Raw genomic sequence first — 21,463 nt, 5'->3', positions numbered from 1 at the left:
TGTGATAGACTGCATCCAGTTTGTTGAGTAGAGCGTTGGAGGCTATTTTATAGATGACATCACCGAAGTCGAGGATCGGTAGGATGGTCAGTTTTACGAGGGTATGTTTGGCAGCATGAGTGAAGGATGCTTTGTTGCTATATAGGAAGCTGATTCTAGATTTAATTTTGGATTGGAGATGCTTAATGTGAGTCTGGAAGGAGAGTTTACAGTCTAACCAAACACCCATGTATTTGTAGTTGTCCACGTATTCTAAGTCAGAGCCGTCCAGAGTAGTGATGCCGGACGGGCGGGCAGGTGCGGGCAGTGATCGATGGAATAGCATGCATTTAGTTTTATTTGCGTTTAAGAGCAGTTGGAGGCCACGGAAGGAGAGTTGTATGGCATTGAAGCTTGTCTGGAGGTTAGTTAACACAGTGTCCAAGGAGGGGCCAGAAGTATACAGAATGGTGTCGTCTGCGTAGAGGTGGATCAGCGAATCACCAGCAGCAAGAGCAACATCATTGATGTATACAGAAAAGAGAGTTGACCCGAGAATTGAACCCTGTGGCACACCCATAGAGACTGTCAGAGGTCCGGACAACAGGCCCTCCGATTTAACACCCTGAACTCGATCAGAGAAGTAGTTGGTAAACCAGACGAGACAATCATTTGAGAAACCAAGCCTGTCGAGTTTGCCAATAAGAATGTTGTGATTGACAGAGTCGAAAGCCTTGGCCAGGTCGATGAATACGGCTGCACAGTAATGTCTCTTATGGTGGTTATGATGTTGTTTAGAAACTTGAGCGTGGCTGAGGTGCACCCATGACCAGATCTGAAACCAGATTGCATAGCGGAGATGGTAAGGTGGGATTCGAAATGGGCAGTAATCTGTTTGTTAACTTGGCTTTCGAAGACCTTAGAAAGACAGGGTAGGATAGATATAGGTCTGTAGCAGGTTGGGTCTAGACTGTCACCCCCTTTGAAGAGGGGGATGACCGTGGCAGCTTTCCAATCTTTGGGAATCTCAGACGATACCGAAAGAGAGGTTGAACAGGCTAGTAATAGGGGTTGCAACAATTTTGGCAGATAATTTTAGAAAGAGAGGGTCCAGATTGTCTAGCCCGGCTCATTTGTTGGGGTCCAGATTTTGCAGCTCTTTCAGAACATCAGCTATCTGGATTTGGGTAAAGGAGAAATAGTGGGGGCTTTGGCGGGTTGCTGTGGAGGGTGCCGGGCAGTTGACCGGGGTAGGGGTAGCCATGTGGAAAGCATGGCCAGCCGTAGAGAAATGCTTATTGAAATTGTCAATTATAGTGGATTTATCAGTGGTGACAGTGTTTCCTAGCCTCAGAGCAGTGGGCAGCTGGGAGGAGGTTGTGTTACTTATTAGTAAGTATTAACACAATTATTTACTATATATTTATTTATATTTGTCCATATTGCAGGTAAGATCATCTGAAAATATTGTCGGAAACATGTTTCTTGAGTGTTTCCCTAGAGCAGGTGTCAAACTCATTCCATGAAGGACCGACCGTCTGCGTGTTTTCACTCCTCCCTTGTACTTGATTGATGAATTAAGGTCACCAATTAGTAAGAAACTCACCTGGTTGTCTAGGTCTTAATTTGATAGTGAAAAACCCTGCCCTGGAGTATTCATATGGTACCCCTTGTATGAATGACATTGCAGTTTGTTGTCACCATATGTTGAGTTGTCATAAGTCAACTATCTTTTGTCATTAGTCTCTTCAATGCTGATAGGATACACTTTACACATTATTTGTCACCATTAGATTTGCCTCTTCAATTCAATGCAAAGATACCCTTACTTGTTTAATTTCAATAACATTTTTTTGTGCTAATTTGCTAATTTGTTTTGCTAATTTCCTCACCAATTGTATTTGTTTTCCTTGGCATTGCTTTTATCTAGTTTGTTTCACTTTCCCTTTTAAAACACATCCACATTACCAGTTACAGGAAAAAAAAATATCTTCTGTTTGTTTCTACACAAGAGCCTAAGACGTAATCTGCCTGATTTGAATCTACCAAATGTCAACATCCAAATGCCCAAAGTAACAAATCTACCGCCAGTTAGCTTACCAACAATGCCTAGCTTTTCTACACCCAACTGGATTGCAACTACATGTGACTCAGTGTGTATTGAGTCTCTGCTGGAGCCTGAAACATGAAACATGCACATGATATGTTCTTGGCATGAACATATCACATGTCCTCTGGGACGCTGGCTGTCTGGCTTAACTTCTGAAGATGGACAGAAATTTCCAACAGTCTTAATTTCGATGGGGTCAGCTCTGGCCTAAGGGATTTTGCAACAATTTCATTGATTTTAGCGCGTTACAGTTCATATGAGAAAATCAGTCAATTGAATATATTCATTAGGCCCTAATCTATGGAATTCACATGACTGGGAATACAGATATGCATTTTTTGATCACAGATACCTTTAAAAAAAAAATGGGTCTCACAATGGGCCTCAGGTTCTCGTCATGGTATTTTTGTGCATTCAAATTGCCATCTATAAAATGCAATTGTGTTCGTTATCCGTAGCTTATGACTACCCATACCATAACCCCACCCCCACCATGGGGCACTCTGTTGACATCAGCTAAGAACTCTCCCACACAACACCTTACATGTGGTCTGGGGTTATGAGGCCAGTTGGACGTACTGCCAAATTCCCTAAAACGACGTTGGAGGCGACTTATGGTAGAGAAATTAACATTAAATTCTCTGGAAACAGCTCTGGTGGACATTCCTGCTGTCAGCATGCCAATTGCACGCTCCCTCAAAACTTAACATCTGTGGCATTGAGTTGTGTGACAAAACTGCACATTTTAGAGTTGACTTGTATTGTCCCCAGCACAAGGTGCACCTGTGTAATGATCATGCTGTTTAATAATTTTATTGATATGCCACACCGGTCAGTTGGATGGATTATCTTGGCAAAGCTGAAATGCTCACTAACAGGGATGCAAACACATTTGAGCACATTTGAGACAAATACCTTTTTGTGCGTACGGAAAATTTCTGCAATATTTTATTTAAGCTCATATGGGACCAACACTTTACATGTTGCGTTTTTTTTTGTTGGTATAGTTAGCTCATGGCAGCTACTCCACTATAGGTTACAATAAAACTTTGGCTGTGGTAAACATTGTAGTCAATTAATCAAATTTAATATATCACATTTTATTCATACAATAGTTTATAAAACCTAACATGCCTAACTTGCAGAAGTTGGAGAGCTTTGATCAGCCCTTGGTCTCCTGGGGTGTGTCTTTACTGAGGCATGAGCCTCTCAGATACACTCCTACTCTAATGCAGAGCATGTTAACTCATTCACCACATGATAATGATCCCCCTTTGTTATCGACGGAAAATGACATTTCCCATTTCATTAGTGAGTCTGTCAGTTGTAAAACTCCATGTCTACCTGTTAGCTCTGAGCGCTCCTCCAGGGGGACCTGGAGGGAGAAAGCGTAAAGATAATTGCAAATCTACAGTATGTTTAGATATGGTGATCTAAAGCACTTATCCTGCACCTTGAGCTACACCTGATACATTATCTATCCCACTTCCCAAACCAGAGTGAAACGTATTCAGCATCTACTACTAAAAGTCTGTGTCTGTGTGTACGTGTGTGTGAGAACAGACTGAGACCCTGGCTGTCGCCAAGTTTTGGATTCCAAGTCCCCGGTTTGATACCTTGTAAATGAGCACTCAACAGCCAATGAGATGAAGCGGAAGTCTCGTCCCAAAGTTGCCTCTGAAGTAAAACTAATCGCAACCACCTTTCACCTCCATCATTATTAAAGGAATACATTTTCTGTCAAAGATAGTCCTAATCTAGACGCAGGTTTACTATCCTGTAAATAAGCCAGAAAGATACAACTCACCTCAAAACTCTCAAATACCTCATTTACACAAGCACATGGTTGATAATTAGGAAAAAACAAGCTTAGCCAATTCTAAAATATGTAGTTAAACACTGCCAGTGATCTGATGTTCTGTTGCCAGGGCCCCAGTTGTCCCAGTGATCTGATGTTCTGTTGCCACGGCCCCAGTTGTCCCAGTGATCTGATGTGCTGTTGCCAGGGCTCCAGTTGTCCCAGTGATCTGATGTTCTGTTGCCAGGGCCCCAGTTGTCCCAGTGATCTGATGTGCTGTTGCCAGGGCTCCAGTTGTCCCAGTGATCTGATGTTCTGTTGCCAGGGCCTCAGTTGTCCCAGTGATCTGATGTGCTGTTGCCAGGGCTCCAGTTGTCCCAGTGATCTGATGTTCTGTTGCCAGGGCCCCAGTTGTCCCAGTGATCTGATGTGCTGTTGCCAGGGCTCCAGTTGTCCCAGTGATCTGATGTTCTGTTGCCAGGGCCCCAGTTGTCCCAGTGATCTGATGTTCTGTTGCCAGGGCCCCAGTTGTCCCAGTGATCTGATGTTCTGTTGCCAGGGCCCCAGTTGTCCCAGTGATCTGATGTTCTGTTGCCAGGGCCCCAGTTGTCCCAGTGATCTGATGTGCTGTTGCCAGGGCTCCAGTTGTCCCAGTGATCTGATGTTCTGTTGCCAGGGCCCCAGTTGTCCCAGTGATCTGATGTTCTGTTGCCAGGGCCCCAGTTGTCCCAGTGATCTGATGTTCTGTTGCCTGGACCCCAGTTGCCCCAGTGTTGTTGTTCTATCGGCAGCCATGTTCATGCCAAGGCCCTAGCATGGGGAGTGTGGTTAAAGTAGGCAGTGTTTCGAAAGGGAGAGCTTTTCATTTTTCTCCTACAGCATGTGTTTGAACTGAATGGTGGAAAGACACAAATATATTTTTAAGCTGATTAAAAAACAACAGAATGGAATCATGGAAAATGATACACCATTATTAAACGAGGCCAAACCAAAGCCAGAGTTTAAAAGTGTTGTTTGTTTCTTTCCATCATATCCCTCTGACCTCCAGTCTGTGGAAGGGAGGTCAGATCCCTGTTTACCCTGTGTTGCAGCTCTTACCTATGGGTACTAGCTGTCAGGAGGCCCCTGTGTGGCTGGAGAGAGCTGCTCTCTCTATTTAAACGGTTTAGGGGAAGGGGACAGGGAGTGGGACAGTCTCCTTCACAGCATCGGAAAGCAACCCCACCCTTCATAGTGTTTTTCCAGAGTTTACTAACTAACTGACCAACCTACAGTGTGCATGGACCCCTACTCTTTCCCTTGTTCTAATAATCACTCAACTCACTGTGATTATTGATTGGTCAAATACATATTCATGTCTGTCTATGTTTGGTACCTTGGAGAACACAATTCATAGAACCACATTGGCCAGGAACAGATCGACGATAGTGTTTTTCATTCAAAATATTTTAACCCATCAGTAAATGTTAAAAGATAACCGAAATAAATGGAATTCTGAGACCTGGATTTGCCCCATCCTCTTTGACCCTTGATGTAGTCTTTTACCCCCCATGTTAGGTACCAGTGCTATAACCTTTGCCCTGTGATTCCTGTCCAGTAACGGCTCGGGGACGTCAGAGGACCTGTTCTGGAAGCTGGACGCTCTACAGACCTTCATCAGAGACCTGCATTGGCCTGAGGAGGAGTTTGGCAAACACCTGGAGAGTAGGCTGAAACTCATGTCCAGCGACATGATTGAGTCCTGCATCAAACGGTGAGAGGACGGGCCTGAATGAGACACTTGCTTACCCACAATGTGTGTGTGTAATTGTGTGTATGTGTATAGTTTTGCAACCTCTCTCCTTAATCTCCTTGTCTCCAGGACGCGGGCGGCCTTTGAAGCCAAGCTCCAGAAGAGCAGTCGGACCACAGACTTCCGGGTGCCTCAGTCCATCTGCACCATGTTCAACGTGATGGTAGATGCAAAGGCCCAGTCAGCCAAGCTGTGTGCCATGGAGCTGGGACCGGAGGTACAGTAGGCCTTCTATCAGACGTACAATACCATCTTATATCAGTCCACCTCCACAGCCTCACACCAACATGCATGTGTTACACAGTGTTACACAGTGTTTGAATCAGTGTAAAGTTTTCACCTATTATATTCCAGAGGGAATATAATGTTTATGATTCTATTGATGTCTAATAGTGATATCTCAGATATATCACAGAGCATGTGGAACTGGATATGCAGATCAGTTATCCACCGTGGATCAGTACCAAGGCACTTTGGGAAAATCCTTTTTTGCTCACCAACTGTTTGCTAGATGTGTATTCTCTTAATTGCATGGATTCAAGAGCTCCAGCTCACTTAAGATCAACATTTCTATGTTGCTATTTCTTTCTATGTGCACATATTATGTAATGGTGTGCTAATACAATACATGTTGTATAGTAGTACATACTGTATAAGCATTTCTGTCAAGGTTTTCACTTGCACATTTTTTCAATGGCACTTACTGCGATTACTCCTGATTTTGCTTTTTGCTTGAATATGTGATTTTGCTGTAGTCTCTTGCTTTTTCACCATCACCATGTCTCTATCTTTCATTTATTTTCTCTATCCTGTGAACGTTTGTTAGAGATTGGTTAAGCGTGGCTAACAACTCAATTAAAATCTCACCCCTGGTTCCCAAATGTAGAATTAGCCGCCATTGCAGTCTTCCCCAGTCTTCCGATACTTTTTGTTTTGATTTCATTAACATATGTGTAGATGCTACTGAATATACATGGAGTAGATGTGAGAGTCTTCATATCCGCACAACCTAGAGACAGGTACCAATTACCAGAGCAGAATGAATTAGTCAGAGGTCTTTTACATGGCTCACGTGGAGACATAAGAATGCTGTCACACTACTGATTAGCATATTGGCCTACTGTGAGACCTGGTAGCAACAAACAGAAGGGGAGGGAAGGTAGGAAATCTGGACTTGACATTGTCACTAACATGTCTCTTTCCTTACAGAGACAGTACCATTCCCAAATTGATGCTCTCATAGAGGAGACTGTGAAGGAGATGATCACCTTACTAGTAGCAAAGGTGCTGTTACTGTCTTACTCATATCTGAAAGTGACATGACATGAATGTTGTTTTTAATGTGTTGGACTTGCCAGTAACACAACTCCCTGTCTGTCAGTTTGTGGTCATTCTAGATAGTGTGCTAGCCAAACTGTCCAGATACGACGAGGGCACTCTCTTCTCCTCCTTCCTCTCTTTCACAGTAAGAATGCACTCCTTCTCTCATTCCCCTCTTTCTCAGTGTACACTGCATACAGAACTGGACCCTGATCTTGTAATTATTTTATTAGTCATAGGGTAGGAATAGTCTTGTTCAAATAATGTACAGCTTTTCCCTCAGTTTTCTCATGATAACACTCCCACTGCAGGAACAGGTTTTCGTAGGTTTCCTGAACATTGTTATAGAAGTCTAATTAACTTCTGAGTACACTTTGCAACTACATTTCCTGACATGACTGACTTAATGAGCATACTGCAGTCACACACTGAAGCTACACTCACATGAAACAGCTTTTGTAATGAAAGGAAGCTGCACAGTTGGACTCTCAAGTCTTTCCTTTTCACCTAATCTCTCTCTGTCTCATTTCAAGGTGAAAGCTGCCTCAAAGTATGTGGATGTACCTGTAAGTGAAAATAGTGTTGTTATCAGTTCTTGTGTTTCTCTTATCCCAGTCCAAGTGTGTGTGCGTGCATATGAGCCATTCTTGTATTTATTTTATCTTGCCATGGTTTTCCATAGAGTCTCAGGAAATGTCCAGATGGTTGTCATTTTTTTGGGGTTTGGTTGCCATTCATATGGTTATGGACAGAATCAGCTGGCTAGGCCTGCCATGTGGCACACATTGTGAGTCTCTGTTGTGTTGTGTAACAAAAGCACACCAGGATTCTGCCTCAGGGGCAGAACGCTAGCTGTGTTCTGCTTTAAACAGCACCTCAGAGGAGTATCACTTCACTGCCAATCGATCCACATGTCAACAAGGCACTTTTTAAATGAATGCCTTGTTGGTGAATCTGTGATTAGGCCTCTTATGTCTGTGGGCCCAAAGCCCTAGCTTCTGCATGGTAATGGTTTGTTTAATGCACAAAATACAATTACAGTGGAGAAACATACTAATTTGCACCCTTTGGAACCACTCAGGGATGTGTTAACAAACTAAATTCAGTTTACAGTGTCTGATGATTACAAATTCATATTACCTCGTCCACTGGCATGGGGGGGGGGGGTGTGTTTCATATACCGGAGAAAATGCGGGAGTGGGAAAGGCGCACACACACACACACATAAACACGCACATACGTTAACACACGCACACACATAAACACACACACAAATTGAGTGTCTTATTTGCAAACTCATTGTCCTGTGTGAATATTTGAGCTGGTATGAGAAATGGCAGCCCTCCTAACAATCTGTTCAGCAGCCTGATCATGTATTCCTGGCTCCTCTGTTCACTTTGCACATTCCCAGACTGTTACGGAGGATTCTGGGCCAAGTACACATCTCTAATAGGAAGTTCAGTGACAATATCCCATATCTCTGGGTCTATACGCACTGCAAATGAAACACCTCTCCAGAAATGTCAACCATGAACTCTGATTTCTCTGAGATGAAAACGACAATTTGATAACACTTTAGTGTAATGTTTATTTTAATACCTGTCTGTTGTATCTGATTTTCCTTGGCTAATTACTCCTTTTCCCTCTCCTTTTCTCATCTCCCTCTCTCTGTCTCTATGTGGTGTGTCCTGCAGAAGCCTGGGATGGATGTTGCTGACGGTTACGTGACCTTTGTGCGCCATTCTCAGGACATGCTGCGGGATAAGGTCAATGAGGAGGTTTACATAGAAAGGTTATTTGATGTAAGTAACCAATGCCTTCTCCTCCCTTACAAGGGGAGGCTCTCCAAAATGTGATTAAACAGTCTGCTCTGAGGGATAAGTCACATTTTGAACAGCTTTCTGCCTTCTCTTCCACAGCTGTACAAGTAGCTCTCTCGCTTGCTTGCTCTCTCTCTCTCTCTCTTTCTCGCTCGCTTGCTCTCTCTCTCTCTCTCTCTCTCGCTCTCTCGCTCGCTTGCTCTCTCTCTCTCCATCGCTCGCTTGCTCTCTCTCTCTCACTCTCTCGCTCGCTTGCTCTCTCTCTCTCTCTCTCTCTCGCTTGCTCTCTCTCTCTCGCTCGCTTGCTCTCTCTCTCTCTCTCGCTCTCTCGCTTGCTCTCTCTCTCTCGCTCTCTCTCTCTCTCTCTCTCTCTCTCTCTCTCTCTCGCTCTCTCGCTTGCTCTCTCTCTCTCTCTCTCTCTCTCTCTCTCTCTCTCTCTCTCTCTCTCTCTCTCTCTATCTCTACACACCCTCCTTCCTTTACTTCCAAATCTTCCCTCCAGTCTGAATAGACTATGCTCTACCCTGTCTATTCTACTGTAGTGTTCTGCATCTTTTTATGTCTGTTTGTTTGAGACATGCAACACCTTGAGGAGGATTATCTTAAGCAGTGTTCTCTCTCTCTGTGTCAGCAGACAAGGGTTAATCAATTAAAGACCACATAATACAATGCCTTTCTATAAGATTACTTAATACATCCCCCTGTCTAGATTCTGCCTTCAGCCGTTAGAATACATTGTGTTCCTCCACTAATTGATTTGTAGGAACATTAATAATCAGATCAAAAGGATAGGGTTAGTAGGTCAGGGTTATGCTGACCCCATCACTGCTGATCAGTTCCCTACGTTGGACTGTATACAAGACATTAGAAACTGTGTCCAATAAATATTCTACCTCATAGTAGAGACAAATAGGAAGGAGGGCATCTGACCCTGGTCTTATTATAATGAGAGGAGGTAGAAAGAATGAAATAATGAAAGAAAGGGACAGAGAGAAATATATGTGAGTATTGGAGAGTGAATTAAGTTGAGGGAGAAATGAGAAAAGAGAACACTGTCTTAACCTAGATGATGTTCCAAACTATTTCTTATCTAAATAGTCCTTTGTGATGCATGTTGACCAATTTGTCCAGTGCTCTTTTCAAGGGAGGACCTCAGATTGCACCTATGTGTGCATGTGTGCGTGTGTTGCTTCCCTGAAGGCCTTCTGGCATGACCTTGCTTCTCTCTTATCAGTCTTCTCTGAGTGAACGTGTCTCTTCTCCATGTTTGTTTCTCTTGCTGCTTTGACCTGCTGTTTGCCTTGCATCCTCTTCTCTCAGAAGAGCATTTCTTCTCTGATTATAGCAGAGGCCTCAATCTCTCTCTCTCTCTCTGTATGTCACTCTCTATCTGTTCTCCCTCTGGCAGTACTGTGGCGTATGAAGGTGTCCTGCTGCACTGCAGGACTCCATTGCTGTTGTCCTTTTCTTGTCTCTCTGCTCAACATGACCAAGGCGTGATACTTCTCTGCTGCTGTTTCTGTGTGTTTAGGCTCAGTGATTAAAAAAAAAGAGCATAAAAGGGCCCTTGGTTTTTCTGTGTATTTTCCTTCCAACTCTTTATTTTTCTCACTTGAACCACCAATTCCTTTCAACATTTCTTTCATCTTTACTTTCTAAACCTTTCCAAACACATATTCTTCTGTTTCTGTTTCCCTATTCTCGCTTAGCTATATATTTTGAAATGAAACTTATCTCTCATGTCAAATTTGTTTCAACACATTATGCCCAGTGGCATGATTCAGAGTCAAATAATCTTCCTGTGTACATCTACTAACATGGCCCATCTCCCTGTAAATTCACCCCATACATACATACATACATACATACATACATACATACATACATACATACATACATACATACAAACATACATACATACATAACATACATAACATACATACATTACATACATACATACCATACATACATACATAACATAACATACATAACAAACATAACATACATACCATACATACATACCATACATACATACAGTTCATTCAGAAAGTTTTCAGACCCCTTGACTTTTTACATGTTATGTTACAGCCTTATTCTAAAATGGATTAAATAGGTTTTTCCCCCCTCAGCAATCTACACACAATACCCCATAATGACAAAGCAAAAACAGGTTTTTAGACATGTTTATAACTGTATTAAAAGTAAAAAACACATACCTTATTTACATAAGTATTCAAACCCTTTGCTATGAGAATCAAAATTGAGCTCAGGTGCATCCTGTTTCCATTGATCATCCTTGAGTTGTTTCTACAACTTGATTGGAGTCCACCTGTGGTAAATTCAATTGGTTGGACATGGTTTGTAAAGGCACACACCTGTCTATATAAGGTCCCACAGTTCACAGTGCATGTCAGAGCAAAAACCAAGCCATGAGGTCGAAAGGAATTGTCCGTAGAGCTCCGAAACAGGATGGTGTCGAGGTACAGATCTGGGGAAGGGTACCAAAAAATGTCTGCAGCATTGAAGGTCCCCGTGAACACAGTGGCCTCCATAATTCTTAAATGGAAGAAGTTTGGAACCACCAAGACTCTTCTTAGAGCTGGGCTCCCGGCCAAACTGAGCAATTGGGGGGGAAAGGCCTTGGTCAGGGAGGTAACCAAGAACCCGATAGTCACTCTGACAGAGCTCTAGAGTTCCTCTGTGGAGATGGGAAAATCTTCCAGAAGGACAACCATCTCTGCAGCACTCCACCAATCAGGTCTTATGGTAGAGTGACCAAACGGAAGCCACTCCTCAGTAAAAGGCACAAGGCAGCCCACTTGGAGTTTGCCAAAAGCCACCCAAAAACTCTTAGACCATGAGAAACAAGATTCTCTGGTCTGATGAAATCAAGATTGAACTCTTTGGCCTGAATGCGTCACATCTGGAGGAAACCTGGCACCATTCCTACAGTGAAGCATGGTGGTGGCAGCATCATGCTGTGTGGATGTTTTTCAGCGGCAGGGACTGGGAGACTAGTCAGGATTGAGGCACAGATGAACAGAGCAAAGCACAGAGAGATCCTTAATGATCCTGCTCCAGAGTGCTCAGGACCTCAAACTGGGGAGAAGATTCACCTTCCAAAAGGCAAGACCCTAAGCACCAGACAATGCAGGAGTGGCTTCGGAACAAGTCTCTGAATGTACTTGAGTGGCCCACTCAGAGCCCGGACTTGAATCCGATCGAACATCTCTGGAGAGACCTGAAAATATCTGTGCAGCAATGTTCCCCATCCAACCTGACAGAGCTTGAGAGGATCTGCAGAGAGGAATGGTAGAAACTCCCCAAATACAGGTGTGCCAAGCTTGTAGTGTCATACCCAAGAAGACTTGAAGCTGTGATCGTTGCCAAATATGCTTCAACCAAGTCCTGAGTAAAAGTTCTGAATACTTATGTAAATGTCATATTTCAGTTTTACATTTTTTATACATTTGTTAAAATGTATAAAAACCTGTTTTTACTTTGTCATTATGAATTATTTTGTGTAGATTGGTAAGGGGGATAAACTATTGTATATATTTTATAATAAGGCTGTAATGTAACAAAATTTGGAAAAAGTCAAGGTGTATGAATACTTTCCAAATGCACTGTACATACAGTACATACATGCTCCCAAGTTGGTCAGCGGTCTAAGGCACTGCATCTCAGTGCTAGAGGCGTCACTATATACCCTGGTTCGATTCCAGACTGTATCACATACCGGCCGTGATTGTGAGTCCCATAGAGCGACGCACAATTGTCCCAGCGTCGCCTGGGTTAGTGTTTGGCCGGGGTAGGCAGTCATTGTAAATGAGAATTTGTTCTCAACTGACTTGTCTAGTTAAATAAAGTTTAAATAAAATGTAAACATTTTAAAATACAATCATGCACTCAGCTCTCTCCAGGATTGAAGAACCCCTCCCTCAACAACCTCCTTGGCACGCAAACAACACTGAAGGACACATTTTGACAGCACACAAATGCAGGGATGCTGCCAAAACCGAGACTATTGTTTGAATTACTCTACATAGCACTTGGACTAGTTTAATATTGTGAGTATTACAGTCAGGTTTGGCAACATCTCCACATTCTTAAGCTGTCAAAATGAGGGTCAAACGGTGAGGCTCCCTCAAACTAGTTAGTCTAGGATCAGATCACTTAAAAGTTACTGCTTCTTAGGCAAAAACATTCTACCTTCACCAACACCCCCGATCACACTGTATAGAAGGATCCAAAGCACATGGGGATCATACTTAGACTTGAGTTGATTGTTTATTTGTTTTGTTCTTTAAATTCCAGGGATAATCATTTATTATATTACAAATTACACAGTAGCATGTGCTGTTGTCTGTAAACTACATTTGGATCCTGTCAGACAGAAACGTACTGCTTTACGTTAGTCTTGCTTCAGATGCTATTTCTTTTAAATATTTCATAGGGTAACATGAGTACTTTCTGGTGCTTACTTCTGACTGATGCCAAATGCTATGTCAGGGGTTCCAAACTGTTTTGCTTTGTGACCCACTAATTCAGGTGTCTGTTTTGCTTTGTGACCCACTAATTCAGGGTTCTGTTTTGCTTTCTGACCCACTAATTCAGGTGTCTGTTTTGCTTTGTGACCCACTAATTCAGGTGTCTGTTTTGCTTTCTGACCCACTAATTCAGGTGTCTGTTTTGCTTTGTGACCCACTAATTCAGGTGTCTGTTTTGCTTTGTGACCCACTAATTCAGGTGTCTGTTTTGCTTTGTGACCCACTAATTCAGGTGTCTGTTTTGCTTTGTGACCCACTAATTCAGGGTTCTGTTTTGCTTTGTGACCCACTAATTCAGGTGTCTGTTTTGCTTTGTGACCCACTAATTCAGGTGTCTGTTTTGCTTTGTGACCCACTAATTCAGGTGTCTGTTTTGCTTTGTGACCCACTAATTCAGGTGTCTGTTTTGCTTTGTGACCCACTAATTCAGGTGTCTGTTTTGCTTTGTGACCCTCTAATTCAGGTGTCTGTTTTGCTTTGTGACCCACTAATTCAGGTGTCTGTTTTGCTTTGTGACCCACTAATTCAGGTGTCTTTTGAGTCGCGACCCACCATAAAGGTTAAGCGGTAAAAAAAAAACATACAGACCAAAGAATAAGTCAACAATATAATCTTGTCAGCTGAGAGAAATGATGCAGTTTCAAAGCTAATCTTGTGTAATGCCACACATCCTGCCATGGAGCTGAAAGAAAATGGTGCAATTTTAAACATTTTGCCATGAAGCTGAGATAACATTTAGCCTTTTTTAAGCTAATGTGTTCTTATGCGTAAACATTATAACAAAATTATCTTATTATCCATTATCTTTTCTACATACCGTACTTTCTATTTGTTTTTTGTCATTTAAGTTTACTCTGAAATAATTGTTATATCCCGAAAATGTATTTTCCATCCCGCGACCCACTTGCCCCCCTGCCCATTATGTAGTGGTTCTTGTTTTGATGAATTATTAAAAATGTTAAGGTAATCATGAAGTTATTACCATTTTACAATGTTATTTATCAGACAAAAAAACAAAACATGTGAACAGCCAACTGTAAAGTTAAGTGTAATCAAATGGCCTTTATGTTGGCTACGTTTTTACTGGAATAGTTTTTTGCCTTCAAGAAATCAACTATTTTTTCCCCCCTGCCCATCCAGGATATCCATTTTCATATGAAATTGAGTTTCATTTGATGTGTGTTGATGGCATCCCATAATAGATGGCTGTGAAGATTATCAGGAGACAAGATTTGAATTATATTTGATCATAATAGAAACAATTTAATAGATGAGGATGTTGACCTTATAAAAGGACCTTTTGGCCTGAACATTATTATTACTCTGTGTACTGCTGATCATAAGGGGATTACTTTTGAAATCCCACAATGCCTTCAAATGAATATCCATGATGTACATTTCACACGTGCAGACCAAAACCAAATTCTAAATTCTCTCTTCTCTTTTGATCTTCCTTTGACCAGTAATGATTTGTCTCCCCACGTTTTGTTAGTCGGATTGGTACCCATTAGAACATCTCCTTTAGAAGCAGCCAACAGACCAATCAGATGCGTGGTGGGCATGTCTCAGCCCTATAGAGCAGCCATACTCAACAGGGGGAACGGCAGATTATCCAGACCCAGAACGGGGTCAATACGGACCATGGGTCCCGACTTAAAAATACATTTAAAATAAATTTAAAACAATATTTTTTTGGGGGGGGGACTCATTCTGGCTTTTAACTCAATGCTGTTGAGAGTTGTAATTGTAGAATGCACAAGGTGCAATTTCAAATGTTGTAGTACATGGGCAGTTTTCCTCTTATGTCATTCACTGACAGACCTTAGAGAGCTATTTATAACCTGTCAGAAATGGCCAGTTGATTAACTACTAGCCCATTTTAGCTAGATAGGTAAGTTAGGCTAACAACATTTTGTAGTTATGTGCCCAGGGAACTGGTGTTCTCCCTCAGCTTCATGGCAAAATGTGTAGAATTGCAGGAATTACCTTAAAAACAAAACAACAACAAAACTCTCCACCAACAAGATGGGTGTGAACAGTTTGAACAGTTTGGGGTTGCGTAGATTGCAAGGTGGGGGTTTGTTCTTATGCCAATAAATGCCAATACCCATTCGGACCTTTGCCATCTAGGAAATTTGTGTGACCGCACCTTCTCAAATATCAGTTGAGTTGAGTACCCGGTTAGGGTCAGATTTTAGTGTGAGGTGTATGACTAGGGCCCTTCCTAAGGATCCATTATAATACCCACCCTCAGCCTTAGACCTGAGCAATGGCTGAGGAGTAACTCCATAAAACGTTAAAAATTATGTTTTCAATTGTTCCCCCTACCCTAATCCCTTGGGTCTTGATGACATTTAGTCAAGGGTTTAGGTGTGTGTGTGTGTGTGTGTGTGTGTGTGTGTGTGTGTGTGTGTGTGTGTGTGTGTGTGTGTGTGTGTGTGTGTGTGTGTGTGGAGGCCAGTTGATCGGAAGGCATACCTTATGTCGCCTCAGGGTTAATTAGAGTGGAGACATGGATTTCTCCAAGACATCATTAGATGTCATGTCCACCATAATAAGGTTGTGTTTAGACAGGCAGCCCAGTTTGGATATTTTTTCCACTAATTGGTCTTTTGACCAATCACATCAAATCTTTTCACATCAGATATCTTTCAGGGCTGATCTGATTGGTCAAAAGACCATTTACTAGTAAAAAGATCAGAATTGGACTGCCTGTGTAAATGCAGCCTAAGGAGATTACATGGATATGGTTCACTTTATTTAAATATGTGTCAGCAGCACTGCCTTTAGCCCAGGGTGGCATTTGACATCAGACTGACCATATGGGTATACATTAGTGTGTTAAGAAAACAACAACGCCCAAGAAATTAATTAGGATAGGAGACATATTATAAAGTGAATAATGCTTATGTTGTTATTATTTGAGGATTTGACCACTTCTCTGTCAGTTAAGATTGCTGTCTAGGCACAGCTCTATAGCTCATTGTGCAAATGCCAAGAGGGTGAAACAACTTGTTTTTTTGAATTGTTATTGCATTCAGTGAGAAAAATACTATTTGATTCATGCCATTTTTACATACCCCAATCCAATCTTTCTGTGATTGCTTTAATAATACAATTTTGTTTGTGAAAATTGAGGCTTGTGTGTGTGTGTGTGTGTGGGGGGGGGGGGGGGGGGGGGGGGGAGTGATGCGGGTATTATTCAACAGTAATGATTAATCTTGCTGAACTGTTCCCAAAGTACAGATGGCTTTTGTGATGTGCTGTAGGTTTTACAGAGGACAGATTTTTCCAAGCTGCCTAAGCAGCACCAAATTGTATGCAGCGATAAAGAGATGAAACTCGCAGTCAGATGGCTAAATTTGTTAAATTCAGGGGCAGGGAAATGGGGAGGGGAAGGGAGAGGGGGAGGGATGGAGCGGGATGAGAGCGAGTTTGTTTTCCTCCTTCTACTACTCTTTCTGGTAGATCTTGAAAGAACAGCTGAAGAGATGAAGATTAAAACAGCTGTGCTTAACGTAAGGGCTCATCGACTTAATGCAGATATCATTGATTAAAAAATACATCTCTTTAGCTGGGGCCAAATCCAGCGCTTCACTGATACACTAGCTGCCTGGTGTGGGCCTCCAGCCTCCAGCACCAGGGAACAGAGAGAGAGCTGCCTGTGGTGGGCGCTAGTTCTAGCTGTTCCCCGGCCAACCACAGCTACACAGATTACACGGGTCAATTATACACTTAATCTGCCTCCTGGGGATTAGGGCCCAGCTCATTGATTGATTTGAAGTATTTCCGCTGACCTTGGTAGTTATCAGATCTGCGAGATTGCACGTTATGACTAAGTTAAAACGCTTTAATCGCCACGCAGCAAACTAGTTTATGGCTGGCAGGGGGCAGCGGAGGGGAGGGCGGGAGGGGTTAGATTGGGATTGGGATTTAGGATTGTGCTGCTGCTTCTTACTGTTTATGTTGCTGCTGGTTTGTGCTTGTGATGATGATGATGATGATGATGATAAGGATAATTGTGACAGACCTGATGCAATACCACTTCACTGTCCCGAACACTTGACCACTTTGCAGGCTCTGGCCAAGCGCAGAGCAGAGCCAAGTGAACAGTTTAATCAACTTGAGCTTCTTGTGCAGCATGCAAAGTTAACTGTAGCAGGGTGGGTCAGGCAGACAGAGAGGAGAGCCAGGGCCAGATAAAGGACAGCTGAATGGAGGGAAAGAAGGAAGGAAGGAAGGTTTTAATGAGACCTAGGGTGAGAACTCTGAGTTGTTTCTATGTTGAAGAGATTACTTAATTTCAACGTTAGCTATACAATGTCATATTTATGTATTTATTTTTACAATACTATTAATGTAAAGTTGTAAAATGTCATTTCTCGGGACAGACATGCCTGTTTGTATATTTAGACATTAAGTGTGAAAAGAAAGTACACTTGGTAGCACTTTATAATAACTCCACGTAATAAAGTATTTATAATGGATTAGTAAATAGTCGATTCATAATTGTTTTATCATTACTTTTACATTTGTACAGTTATTAACACCTTTTAAAGTATTTAATACTATTCATAAGATCATTCATAAGATGTTTCATATAGTTCCTTATAAACCAATTACTAATCATTAGTTAAGTCTTTTTGCCTGGCCCCATTTAAAGTGTTGGCTATTTACGTGTATTCGGAAAGTATTCAGACCCCTGACGTTTTACACATTTTGTTACGTTACAGCCTTATTCTAAAATCAATTAAATAAATGTTTGTTCCTCATCAATCTACACACAATACCCCATAATGACAAAGCAAAAACAGGTTTTTAGCAATGTTTGCAAATGTATTAAAAATAAAAACAGATACCTTATGTACATAAGTATTCAGACACTTTGCTATGAGACTCGAAATTGAGCTCAGATGCATCCTTTTTCTATTGATCATCGTTGAGATGTTTCTTCAACTTTATTGGAGTCCGCCTGTGGTAAATTCAATTGATTCGACATGATTTGGAAAAGCACACACCTGTTTAATGGTGCCGACAGAGATGGTCGCCTTGCTGGTCGCCTCACTTCGCGTTCTTAGGAAACTATGCAGTATTTTATTTCTTACATTGTTACCCCAGGAAATCTTAAGTCTTATTACATACAGCTGGGAAGAACTATTGAATATAAGAGCAACGTCAATTTACCAACATTATGACCAGGAATACGACTTTCCCGAAGCAGATCCTCTTTTCGGGCCACCACCCAGCACAATGGATTTAATCCCAGCAGCTGACCGAAAACAACAGCGATGGAGAAGGGGCAGACGGAGCGGTCTTCTGGTCAGGCTTTGTAAATGGGCACATTGCTTACCGCTCCTGAGTATACTACTACAATGTCCAGTCTCTTGACAACAAGGTAGACGGAATTCGAGACAAGGGTTGCCTTCCAGAGAGACATCAGAGATTGTAACATTCTCTGTTTCACGGAAACATGGCTTTCTCGAGATATATGGTTGGAATCGGTTCTCCATGCATCATGCCGACAGAGATAAACACCTCACTGGGAAGAGGAAGGGCAGGGGTGTATGCTTTATGATTAACAACTCTTGGTGCAATCATAACAACATACAGGAACTCAAGTCCTTCTGTTCATCTGACCTAGAATTCCTTACAATGAAATGTCAGCCATTCTACCTACCAAGATAATTATTGTCAGTTATAGTCACAGCTGTGTACAACCCCCCTCAAGCGAACACCAAGACGGCTCTAAAGGAACTTCACTGAACTCTATGTAAATTGGAAACTATATATCCGGAGGCTGCATTTATTGTAGCTGAAGATTTTAACAAAGCAAATTTGAGAACAATGCTACCTAAATTGTATCAGCATATTGATTGCACGACACGTAGGGCTAATACTCTTGACCACTGCTTGTCTAACTTCCGTGGTGCATACAAAGCCCTCTCCCGCCCTCCCTTCGGCAAATCCGACCACGATGCCATCTTGCTCGTCCCGGCTTATAGGCAGAAACTCAAACAGGATGTAGCAGTGACGAGAACCATTCAACACTGGTCTAACGAATCGGAAACCACACTCCAAGATTGTTTTGATCACGCGGACAGGAATATGTTCCAATCAGCCTCAGAGGACAATATTGACTTATATGCTTATATGCTTATAGTGCGTTTATAAATTAATGCATTGGAGACGTCGTAGCCACTGTGACCATTTAAAACCTACCCTAACCAGAAACCGTGGATGGATGGATGGCGGTATTCGCATAAAACTGAAAGAGCGATCCACCACATTTAACCATGGAAAGAGGTCTGGAGATATGGCTGAATATAAACAGTGTAGTTATTCCCACCCCAAGGCAATCAAACAAGTGAAATGCCGGTACAGGGACAAGGTGGAGACGTATGTGGCAGGGTCTACAGGAAATCACAGACTACAAAAACAGCCACGTCACGGATACCGACGTCATGCTTCCACACAAACTACCTTTAACCGCTTCGAGGATAATACAGTGCCACTGTTTCGGCTCGCTAACAAAGTCTGCGGGCCCCCCTCTCCTTCTCAGTGGCTGACGTGAGTAAAACATTTAAACGTGTTAACCATCGCAAGGCTGCTGGCCCAGAAGGCATCCCTAGCTGGGTCCTCAGAGCATGCGCAGACCAGCTGGCTGGTGTTTTTACAGACATATTTAATCGCTCTCTATCCAAGTTTGTTGTCCACACATGCTTCAAGATGGCGCCCATTGTTCCTGTACCCAAGAAGGCAAAGACAACTGAATTAAATGACTACCGCCCCATAGCACTCATTTCTGTCATCATGAAGTGCTTTGAGAGGCTAGTCAAGGATCATATCACCGCCACCTTACTGGCCACCCTAGACCCACTTCAGTTTGCATACCGCCCCAACAGGTCCACAGATGACGCAATCGCCATCACACTGCACACTGCCCTATCCCATCTGGATAAAAATAATACCTATGTAAGAATGCTGTTCATTGACTACAGCTCAGCATTCAGCACCATACTACCCTCCAAGCTCATCATCAAGCTGGAGGCCCTGGGTCTCAACCCCTCCCTGTGCAACTGGGTCCTGGACTTTCTGACGGGCCGCCCCCAGGTGGTGAAGGTAGGAAACAACATCTCTACTTCGCTGACCCTCAACACTGGGGCCCCACAAAGGTGTGTGCTCAGCCCTCTCCTGTACTCCCTGTTCACCCACGCACGCCTCCAACTCAATCATCAAGTTTGCAGATGACATAACAGTAGTGGACTTGATAACCAACAATGACGAGACAGTCTACAGGGAAGAGGTGAGGGCACTCTGAGTGTGGTGTCAGGAAAACAGACTCTCACTCAACGTCAACAAAAAACAAAGGAGATGATCGTGGGCTTCAGGAAACAGCAGAGGGAGCACCCCACTATCCACATCGAGGGGACAGCAGTGGAGAAGGTGGAAAGTCTTAAGTTCCTGGGTGTACATATCACAGACAAACTGAAATGGTCCACCTACACACACAGTGTGGTGAAGAAGGCGCAACAGCGTCTCTTCAACCTCAGGAGGCTGAAGAAATCTGTCCAAATCCCTGACTAATTTTTACAGATGCACAATCGAGAGCATCCTGTCGGGCTGTATCACAGCCTGGTACGGCAACTGCACCACCCTCAACCGCAAGGCCCTCCAGAGGTTGGTGCGGTCTGCACAACGCATCCCCGGGGGAAAACTACCTGCCCTCCATGACACCTACAACACCCGTTGTCACAGGAAGGCCAAAAAGATCATCAAGGGCAACAACCACCCGCGCCACTGCCTGTTCACACCACCATCATCCAGAAGTAGAGGTCAGTACAGGTGCATCAAAGCTGGGACTGAGAGATTGAAAAAAACACTTCTGGCTCAAGGCCATCAGACTGTTAAATAGCCATCACTAACTCAGAGAGGCTGCTGCCTACACTGAGACCCAATCACTGGACACTTTAAATAAATGTATCACTAGTCACTTTAAACAATGCCACTTTAAATAATGCCACTTTAATAATGTTTACATATCTTACTTTACTCATATCACATGTATATACTGTATTTTATATAATCTATTGCACC

The 21,463-nt window shown here is 42.7% G+C and overlaps 1 protein-coding gene across 2 annotated transcripts in view; it reads left to right on the top strand.

Moving 5' to 3' along the window:
- The window catches only part of LOC110493244 (calcium-dependent secretion activator 1), a 157,369-nt gene that overhangs the window by 124,946 nt on the left and 10,960 nt on the right, over positions 1-21,463 (top strand). For both annotated transcript variants that reach the window (XM_036950557.2, XM_036950552.2), the window contains 6 exons: positions 5,485-5,640; positions 5,749-5,896; positions 6,889-6,963; positions 7,061-7,144; positions 7,533-7,565; positions 8,694-8,801. In XM_036950557.2, coding sequence (XP_036806452.2) covers positions 5,485-5,640; positions 5,749-5,896; positions 6,889-6,963; positions 7,061-7,144; positions 7,533-7,565; positions 8,694-8,801 — 604 coding nt within the window. The remainder of the gene's footprint in view (positions 1-5,484; positions 5,641-5,748; positions 5,897-6,888; positions 6,964-7,060; positions 7,145-7,532; positions 7,566-8,693; positions 8,802-21,463) is intronic.

The sequence above is a fragment of the Oncorhynchus mykiss genome, chromosome 17, assembly GCF_057628025.1.
Source record: "Oncorhynchus mykiss isolate SJ-2025 chromosome 17, ASM5762802v1, whole genome shotgun sequence".
NCBI classification, from domain to species: Eukaryota; Metazoa; Chordata; class Actinopteri; order Salmoniformes; family Salmonidae; genus Oncorhynchus; species Oncorhynchus mykiss.
Note: the sequence above shows the minus strand (reverse complement) of the source record. Positions and strands in the feature narration are given on the sequence as shown.